The 10592-nt window shown below is 37.0% G+C and overlaps 1 protein-coding gene across 1 annotated transcript; it reads left to right on the forward strand.

Annotated features, from left to right (window-relative positions):
* Positions 1–1098: 1098 nt before the first annotated feature.
* ttc26 (tetratricopeptide repeat domain 26) lies at positions 1099–10201 on the forward strand. Its single transcript, XM_034129255.1, has 18 exons — positions 1099–1378; positions 2025–2168; positions 3330–3422; positions 3602–3716; positions 4143–4192; positions 4769–4914; positions 6336–6507; positions 6779–6853; positions 6992–7094; positions 7524–7579; positions 7777–7830; positions 7924–7987; positions 8074–8162; positions 8356–8439; positions 8544–8613; positions 9255–9361; positions 9518–9651; positions 9912–10201. Exons 1-18 carry the CDS (start codon positions 1376–1378, stop codon positions 10024–10026), a joined length of 1674 nt encoding a protein of 557 aa, XP_033985146.1. The 5' UTR covers positions 1099–1375; the 3' UTR covers positions 10027–10201.
* The last annotated feature ends 391 nt before the right edge of the window (positions 10202–10592 follow it).

The raw sequence follows: 10592 nt of genomic DNA on the forward strand, positions 1-10592 counted from the left end.
AATTAAAAAACTTTAATATTTGTCCATGTGAGTAATCACTCACACAATATCTCACTTACGATGCATTGAAGTTGACTTTTGTATAAACCATTTTCAAACATACCATACCACCCCAGATGGGACTCGACCATATACTGTATACATCCCTGGATTACAAGGCCAGTGCCTTATCCTTATTTGCATGCATAGTTAACGAATGTTTATCTGCTTTGTTTAAATGTATTTTTCGAAATTTTGAACCGTCAAGTATGTTTTATGAAGTGTGTAATGCAGCCATTTTTCTTTCTTCCGTTGCTAGGCAACAAAGAACAAACTGCTTCATCAAGTTGAACAATGAAGTGTCGAGTGGTTTCCGGTTGAGTCCCAAACTCTATTTGACTTCAAAATAAAAGGCATTCGAAAGCGGTTTTCTTTTTTAATGGTTTCTCTGTCCGTTATTTGCCTTCAATTGCTTTCGCCATCATGGGGTTTAATGCTCTGAAAGGTTTTCGGAGAGGTGTAATCTAGTGAAGAACGTCCAGTAAATTATTGTACGTAAGAAAGATTTTGGGGTGCTTAATTGTATTTGATGCTGCTTTATACATCTACTCCACTACAATTTGGAATCCAAGATTGTACTTTTTACTCCACTACATTATTTTGGACGAAAGGAGTTTTATTTTACAGATTCAGGTTATTGGCAAAACATAAACTATGATACAAAATTGTAGGTTAAGATATGGTGCAGCAATATATTATATGAAGTAATTCAATATTCTCCACCTTTACCAGCTGTGATGAACAAATAAATGCGTGAATAATAATTCAGTATATTATTATTCTAAAATGGGATATTTTATTACGCACAATAAGTAGGCTACTTTTACTTTGGGTATTTTGATGCCAATACTCGTATACTTTTACTCAAGTAAGATTATCTATGAAGGACTTTTACTTGTCACAAAGTCGTTTTACACTGTAGTATTTCTACTGTTACAAAATATCTGAGTACCGTTTATCCTGATTAGGTGTTAAACTGCGTTACTAGATTTTAGGGTGCTTTTATTTTGAAAATATGGGAGCGGAAGAATTGGTCTACACTGCCACTAAACTATCAGATAGCCAACGTTGACTCAGATCCTCCATAATTCTCCAGTGGAAAAACGTGTTAAAACTTCAATTTAATCACTTAAATTGTTCTCGTAAGTGAATTCCGTTTACCTTGGCAGCGTTATCTGGCAGGGGTTTGATGTAAAATGACTCTATTTAGCTTAAAACCTCACGTAATGGAGCAAGCGTAACAGCTAGCAGTTTGTGTTTTCGTTGAGAGGTACACGTTACCTAGTGATAAACAAGTTAGCTAGCGTTACGGGCCTCTTCATCAAGACTCGTCGAGATGGTGAGTAAACTTTTGCATACCTCAATGCAAAACGTTGTCAATACATTTTGTAATGCTTTCTTATTGCATATTTCTGAAATTGTTGTGCATTGTTGCCAGAGTTGGAAGAAGTACTCAGATCTTGTACTTAAGAAAAAGTAGAAATACCACAGAGTAGGAATAGTCTGTTACAATTAATGTATTGTATGTAAATGGTAACTCAAGTAAAAAAGGTTTCAAAAATGCAAAGTGGCCCATTTCAGCATCAAATATATTTTGATTATAATTGTTGATGTATTAATGTGTTTATCAAGCTGGTAAAGCTGGAAATAGTTTCAATTACTTAATTTCTGCTGGGTAGCATGTGCATTTAATCCAGGTGTGACTAAAGTCTTATTTAAGTGTTGTTCATATTTTTTTTTAATCATTATTCCATATCTACAAAATAACTAAAGGTACTATGTTAATGTAGTCGAGTAAAAGTACAATGTTTACTTCTTAATTGTAGTACAAAGTAGCATTACATGGAAATACACAAATACCTCAACATTGTACTTAATAACAGTACCTGAGTAAATGTACTTAGTTACTTTACACCACTGATCGTTGCCCCAACCCCTCACATTTCTGTGTTAACTGGAGAAATTCAAATGTTGCACCATGGCAGATCCTCTCTCGCGTGAAGCCAGCCGTGGGAGGAGAGACGGCAGTGAGCATCAGCGAGAAAAAGAAGAAAAACAAGACAAAAGTTCCGTCATTGGAGGAATACCTGCAACAGAGAGACTACCTTGGGGCTTTTACCCTGTTAGAGGTACGTACAGTACACTCATAGCACACCCTTCACTATTACCCTTTACTAGAGGGGATACGTCAGTGTGTACACATGCATTCAGGGATTACTATAGTTGTTTAGCCCGTAGAGCAGTGTGTGCTGTACACTGCAGCTCACCGACATCTCCAACATCAGAGTTGGTCAAATGTACAAGATCCCCAAAAGCCCAATAAAATGTTGCATTGTTATAATAATAATTAAGTGGGATGAAAATGTAGCAAAACTCAAAATGATTTAGTTGTAAATGTATTCTCTTTTTAATTTACACACACCATTTATCTCTCTCCTCCTGGTAGAGGGATCCTCCTCTGTTGCTCTCCGAGGTTTCTTCCATTTCCCCCGGTAACTGTGGGGTTTCTTTGGAAGTTTTTCCTTGTCCGAAGTGAGGGTCTAAGGAGAGAGGGTGTCATATTCATATTCATATTCAGTACAAACTGTACAAGTCCACTAAGACAAATGTTACATTTGTGATATTTGGCTTTATAATTTAACTTTGATTGATTGATTAAAAGGTTCAATAAATGCTGAATAACCTTGAAATAAATGTAAGGAATCTAGATCAGTAAATTAAATGTTATAAATGAAGGCTGCCTATTATTCTCGATATTTACACTTTTAGACAGTACAGCCAAAGATGGATAGGAAAGAGGGAGAGGTCCTACAACATGCAGCAAAAGGCCATATTGATAATTATATATGTTGACTGATAATTAACAAGAAATAACATCTTATATTTGAGGTAATAGAAACCGTGTTACCATTTTACAGTTAGTCCACTAGAGAGCACTGACAAGTTTGTTTTTCAATTGTGCAACGTCCCATTAAGTATTTATCTTGGTCACATACAGCTAACAAAATAAATATTTCCGTTGCCTGCATGTGATTGATAAGACCATCATTTCCAAAATTCTGTACAACTTTCCCATTTGGTGAATAATCTATGCATATATTCTTTAATATAGTATCTGCTACACTTTCACAAAGGGGTTAACATTTTTTTTTGCGACTGAATGTCTCCAGTCGATTGCCCTGTGTCATGCTCTGGCATTAAAGTTTCAGAAATAGCATCACTCCCACACCTATGCCACAGACAGCACTGTATTCCTGAACGCTGCTGATTTGTTGCTGTGTCATCTCCAGTTTCAGAGAAGTATTGGCGAGAAAGAGGCGCATGCAGACCTCTGGATTGGCTACTGTGCCTTCCACCTGGGCGATTACAAGAGAGCTATGGAGGTACTCTTCGCTGTACATGTGTGTCTTAATGAGTGTGTAGTTTAATACACAGGATGTTAAAGTACCCCAAATACAGTATTCATTTATTTAAATTATACATAAATGGAGAAATTAAAACGATGTGACTGGCTGCATTTTTAGACTGACCGCATGTGTTATATTCCCTCTTCATGTGACAGGAGTACAACGCTCTGACCATGAAGCCTGATTGTGCTGAGGATGTGTGGGTCTTTCTGGCCTGTGTACTGTTTTTTCTGGGTCTCTATAAAGAGGCTCAGGACGCTGCATCTAAGGGTAAGCTAGATCATGCTCATGTTAAGCATTCAGTATGTATCTATTCATTGTATCTATCTTGCCAATTGACTGTCAAATGTGAACAAGATATGGTGTGTGCCTAACAACCAGTCCAAATACAGAATTTGTATTTTCACATATAATATACATTTTTGCTTGAATTTGACCATACTGTATATTGGTGTAAAGAAGCTGCATGTTCAAAACGTCAATAAGTATTGGTTTGTTTTCAGTTAAATTAATCTCTGTACAGTTTTAGTTCCCATAAATTAATTTAACACCTCCGTTATTGTCAACATTTTTGCCAGATATCATAAAATGCTTTTGAGTCGTTTGTGTAATTGAGCAAATGTAATGATGTAAATACATTGTGCCTCTCATGTGGATTACTGTGCTAATACATTTGGTATCTCTTGCTGTCTCTAGCTCCAGTGTCCCCCCTCCAAAACCGACTACTCTTCCACCTGGCTCACAAGGTTGGAAAACAACTATATTTACTATTGCGTTTTTTATTTACCTTATTTCCCTCACTTAATAATTAACAATTTACTGCTGAGCCACCCTGCTCTGTAAATGCAGTTTTTGGTGTAAAATACGAGAGAAACACACATCTTCATGTCATTGAATGCTGATCTGATTTTTCATTCCATCTCGTTTTGTCTGAGCTCAACACTGAGAAAAACTTTGTGCAATTTTGATCATTTATGTGCATTCATCTCAATACAAACCTGGTAATATCGTCTTTGTACCCAGATCCTTTACTTAGCTAAATGTAGAAATAATGCGGTCTGAAAATACTTCAGTACAAGTTAAAGTGCGGAATGCACTACCACTTTAGTAGAAGTACATATAAGCTTAAACCTGATAATATCCTCTTTGTCTATCGTTTATCTCCTTTTCTGCTGTTAAAATGATGATTATTTCAGATTTCTGTGACCTTTTTGTTCCTTAGTGTGATTCATGTCTTCGTTCCTTTTAGCAGTCTTAGCTGCTTTATCATGATAGCATTTCTGATTGATTTATCCCTTCATTGTCTTTATATTGTGTTTCAGTTTAACGATGAGAAGAGTCTGATGAGTTTCCATCAGAATCTGGAGGACGTGACGGAGGACCAGCTGAGCCTGGCGTCCATCCACTACATGCGCTCCCACTACCAGGAGGCTATAGACATCTACAAACGCCTTCTCCTGCAGAACAGGTCGGTGCCGTTCACTGCCTTTCACTGTATTAACCCATTCAGAACCTAATCATATTACAAAGTCGAAAAACTGCAATGTTGAATTTATTCTGGGAATAAACACTCATAAATCATTAGCAATAAAACATTTATAATATTAAATGTGTGTTTTTCCAAAAGGACTAAACATATTCTTAAGAATAAATAAAGAAAACAAATGTATTTTTTTTTCATATATAGTTTAGATCAGTCTCATCCTCACTTGTAAATCAATTTTTTTTATAGGTATCTCCAGAAAACAGTAGAGAATAAATAAACAGTATTGGCTCACGTTGTGGATCTTAACGGGTTAAATCAGTTTCACAGTTCTGCTGCGGGTGCATGTGACATCCTTGCACCACCTCGACAGGTGTGAGTTGTTAATTTGAGCTTCACGTCTCTTGGAACCATAAAGATAATTCAGGTGTCAGTGCAGGTGATCTGCTGAGCCAGCTTCCTCTAACCCTGATGTACTGTATCTGAAGAAGCAAGGGTAAGAAAATGAAAGACTTTGATTTCACTGTGACATTCCCAGGGATGTATTCCAGGCGCTGTGGAATCTGGAGGCCAAGGTGTATCTCCGGTTAACTAGGGTGACGTCAGTTATCAGCATTCCTCAGCAGAAGCTCTGAGCACACTTTTTTATTAAAATACAAAAATGCAAAAATATCAAAAAACAGCAATACAGAAATATACACATTACTCCTAAAACCAGAATATATGATGTGTCTTGTTTCTGTAACTTCTTGTGTCTGTTTGTCCCTATAATAACTTCTTGTGTCTGTCTTGAAAATATGCCCAACTATAAAGATTTTGTTATTATAATATACAATAAAAATACGATCTTTTATTTGCTTTATAACCATGGTGTCTATGAAAGGGAATAATGTAAGTTGATGTAACTTTTACAAACTAGGCCACAGGTGGGTTTTAAGTATTAAAGTATTCTTGCTGAACTGTAGCTAACCATGCTCGGCATCGTACATCAGGTAAATTATTTTAAGTGAAGACAACGATTATAAATATCATAGAGCCCTGCTATTTGATACAAACATCAGTGAAGAGGAGAAGCACGTGTGGACAGTGATCTCAATTCTCATCTATACAAAGCTAATATTTAAAACTGATCACACTCAAGGTCACGTCATCAAATCTGCTTTTACACTTTGTCATGAACTAGAATAAATTCTTGGTATACTTATCTAATAGTTAAATTAAATATATATACAAACTATTTTTTGTCAAGAAATATGAGATAATAGTAACTCAATACATTATGGTACACACATGGTTAATAAATGCAAAATGAACTGTTTTAAACAGGATTTGTGTGGTAATGAAGAAGCCTGTTTTTTTTAGGTCTGAAAGCCAGTTTAACCCCCTCGTTGCTTCTTGTCTGTCAGAGAGTTCCTGGCCCTGAAAGTGTACGTGGCTCTGTGTTACTACAAGCTGGATTACTACGACGTGTCTCAGGAGGTGCTGGCTGTGTACCTGCAGAGCGTGCCGGACTCCACTATTGCCCTGAACCTCAAGGCCTGCAACCACTTCAGACTTTACAATGGCAAGGCAGCCGAGGTACTCAGAACCCAGGCTTAAGCATACAAATAATCCAACAAATAACACAAAGGCATACATTAAAACAAGTGACAACTGAAGTGGCTATTTAAAGATACAGTATTTTAGAGCGGTCAGTGCACAGTTATTGTGCTTTTCTGGAAAACGTTTTTTTAAATAATTTTGATGTTTATTTATTTAGCCATGCATGCACTGTAACAGTTTACCAGTAACTGCTTGTCATCACTATCTGGTAGTGGGTTTGGCTTACTGTAGACTCTCTCCATCTTAGGCTGAGTTGAAGAACCTAATCGACATCTCCTCCTGCTCCTTTGAGTTTGCTAAGGAGCTTATCCGACACAACCTGGTAAGCTCTTCACAAGCTCTAGTGTGTGTGCGCGTATGCATGCGTGTGAGTGTGTGTGTGTGTGCGTGGGTGTACATTAACCAGTGACTCACATGCTGCTTTTCCACATTCTGAATCCCCCCCCCTTGTGAACTGCAGGTGGTGTTCCGTGGTGGGGAGGGGGCGTTGCAGGTGCTGCCTCCTCTGATCGATGTGATCCCCGAGGCCAGACTCAACCTGGTCATCTACTATCTCAGACAAGGTGTGCAGACATGGCATTACAGTTTTCTGAAACGAGCTAAACACAGAAATAATTCCTATTGAAATGCATCAAATCTCTAACTAACTGTAAATTAAGAGGTGAGGAAATGAAGATGAGGACATTTTTTCCCATACTCATCAATAGTTCACAAATTCATAATTCTACTAAATGTGCTTTAATCATTTTTAAATATTCTACAAATATAAATTATATATAACACTCTATTTTATTTGATACTCGCCGTATTTAGGAATTACTAAAATCTCTGTGGTGTAAAAAAAAGAGCCAAAAACCTAAGATAATTCATGTTATCCAACATTTTAAGTAAATATTTCCTTTAATTAATGGTGTAGGGGTTTTAGGGGTCATATTTCAGAGAAAGACCTCCCCTAGCTTATGGACTTACAGGCTCCATATTTTTACTTCCAGATGATGTGCAGGAAGCCTACAACCTCATCCAAGATTTGGTTCCCAACACAACTCAGGTAATGATGTAATGTGACATTGGGTGGTAATGTGATATCAAATATAATTCTTTGGTCTCAATAAGGAAATCCAATACATCTTCCCAATACAGTAGCTGTATTAAACTACAACCAGTGCTAATATTGGCCATTTTGCATACAATGGTTAATAGGTTTTTACAGGGAAGAATATTGATACATATATATTTTTTTCTCAGGAGTACATTCTGAAAGGAGTTGTCAATGCAGCTTTGGGACAAGACATTGGATCAGTCAGTATTTCTGTTAAATAAATAGTCACACAAACAAAAGTGATAATAGAGAGTCAGAGAGACACATTTCTGTTTTCATGCTTTGTCTTTCAGAGGGATCACCTGAAATTTGCTCAGCAGTTCTTCCAGCTGGTCGGAGGCTCGGCCAGCGAATGCGGTACATTGAAAATAAATGTTATCAAAATGCACTTTATAAAGGAAAGCTGCGTGAGGATGTGTGTGTAACATACTTCTCGCTTTCAGACACTATTCCAGGCAGACAGTGCATGGCGTCCTGCTTCTTCCTCTTAAGACTGTTTGAAGATGTCCTCATATATCTCAACTCAGTCAAGGTTTGTGCTATATTATATTCCAGTATAATCACAGTGAGAATACTCTGCTGTGGTGTGAATATGTGAGATGGAATTACAAAGACTCCCACACACTGGGAGACAAGTGGCACTTCAGATGAGCAGTAGTGCTTCACAGACACAGTGCACATGTGGGCCTTTTCGTGTAGGCATAATTGTACTTCTGTTTTTTCAGGGTTATTTCTATAACGATGATACGTTCAACTTCAACTATGCTCAGGCTAAAGCAGCCCTTGGCAACTACAAAGAAGCAGAAGAGGTACCTTACTTAATTAAACATCTACACAACTGCCTTTTACAGGTTTATATCAATGCTAATACGTTGCTTAAAGATATTTGGATTAATTTTATTTTTTCTTTCAGATTTTTCTGCTGATTCAGAGTGAAAAGATCAAGAATGACTATGTTTACCTCAGCTGGCTGGCTAGATGCTGTACGTATAGCATTTGTATGAGTGATGTTTAATTACCAAAATCTTTCTCCAAGGCAGAAATCCTTCATTCAATTCATGTATGTCAACTTAACTTTAAAAGGAATTGTAAAAAATGGTTAAACTTTAAAATAGAAATGGAAAACACAAAGCATAAAATACATTTACATTTATTGAGGAGTTGAGACAGAAACCCTCAGAAATCAGAGCCTATTTCCAGTTTTTCAACTCTGAACAGATCTTCATTTGGAATAAAGGAGAGGCCTTTTTAGTTAGACATGTAAACAGTTACAGTAATCTACACCTGATGAGATAAAATCATGAACTCAGAACTCTTACATTAGACTGAGGAAGCCTTTATACTAATTCACAGAGACTGAGATCTAATCAAACATCACCGACAGATTTCTAGCCCTGGGTTTATAAAACAAAGTTTATGTTCACTCTTGCACCCAGCTGGCGTTACGCTCAGCAGCTTTAAGAAATGGATATCTAAATTAAAAGGTTTTTCTCCCCATCTCGGCTTTACCCACATCAATGAAAACCTTCCCACAGGCAGCGAATATCTCCCAAATCTGAATCTATAAAAGTAGCAGAATCTGCCTGTGAATGAAGGATTATTGAACTCGTCTTGTTCTTGTCAGACATCATGAACCAGAGGGGCCGGCTTGCCTGGGAGCTCTATCTGAAGATGGGCACTTCCTCCGATTCCTTCAGTCTGCTGCAGCTCATTGCCAACGACTGCTACAAGGTGACAGCATCCTGTAAATTCATTCATTATTGCTGAAACAAATAGTAATTAGCGTTAACAAATTAATTTCAAGTCACATTTTAACACACACACAGAATAAAATAACTGATGCCAGGAAAATTGGCATTTCTCATGGAAATATGGTTATTGTTTCAGATGGGCCAGTTCTACTATGCAGCTAAAGCGTTTGATGCTCTGGAGAAACTGGACCCAGAATCCAACTACTGGGAGGGCAAGAGAGGCGCATGTGTCGGCATCTTCCAGCTCATACTGGCCAACAAGGAGTCTAAGTATGTTTGTCTCTTTTTCCTCTGCAATATATTTCATAAATTTACATTTTACAATGTTTTCTAGTTTTTTTGTTTTCGTTGCAAAACATCATGTGTCAAAGAGATTGCTGTCATCATTACCCAGTAAAACTCAATAACATCGGGGCGGACATTTTAAACCTCTGTGTTTGAGTGGGTGTGATGTCTAAATGAAAGAAACACGAGAAATGGTGCATTCTTCGTCTAATCTTGTTTCCTCACATATCCTGTTTGTGTTCTAGGGAGACACTTAAAGAGGTGTTGTCTCTGCTGCGAAATTCAGGAAACCCCCAGGTTGAATATATAATTCGAGCTCTGAGGAAATGGGCCAAAGACAACAGAGTCCTTCTCTCATGATAGCTGATCTTCAGCTCGCTACATCAAGAGTAGCTTCATTATGCAGACATCAGCAGTTCTATTGTATAAATTATACCTATGCCCAAAAATAAAACTATTATCTCTGCCATTACGTTGTTAAATATGTCAGTTTTGAATTGCAATTCTCTATGTACTCGTATATTTATAATAAAAATGTGACTATGTATTTTGTTGTTCTTGTCAGTGATTGAGTTGTATCACTAAAGTAACTTGCTTTACAAAGTTCTACCAATAAGCAATTAAAAAAACTATTTGCTGATCAGAAATGAACAGGAAATAATAAAACAATTTGTATACTGTTAAGCAAGGGTGGAAAAGGAACCGGTGCAAGACAACAATACACTTTTAGGATTATCAAGAGCAAATATATATAAATGAATGTATTGTAAAAGGAGTAAATACTCAAACTAAACAACGCTGTTGTTAAATTACACTTTTCTTATTCTGCATTGCACAAGGTAGCCGAAGAAGCTGCTCAAAATTGCAAAAACATGAGAATAAAATGTGAATTATGCTCCAGAAAGATCTACACTGATGCACTTTTG

This window comes from Trematomus bernacchii, unplaced genomic scaffold, assembly GCF_902827165.1.
Source record: "Trematomus bernacchii unplaced genomic scaffold, fTreBer1.1, whole genome shotgun sequence".
In the NCBI taxonomy this organism is placed as follows: Eukaryota; Metazoa; Chordata; class Actinopteri; order Perciformes; family Nototheniidae; genus Trematomus; species Trematomus bernacchii.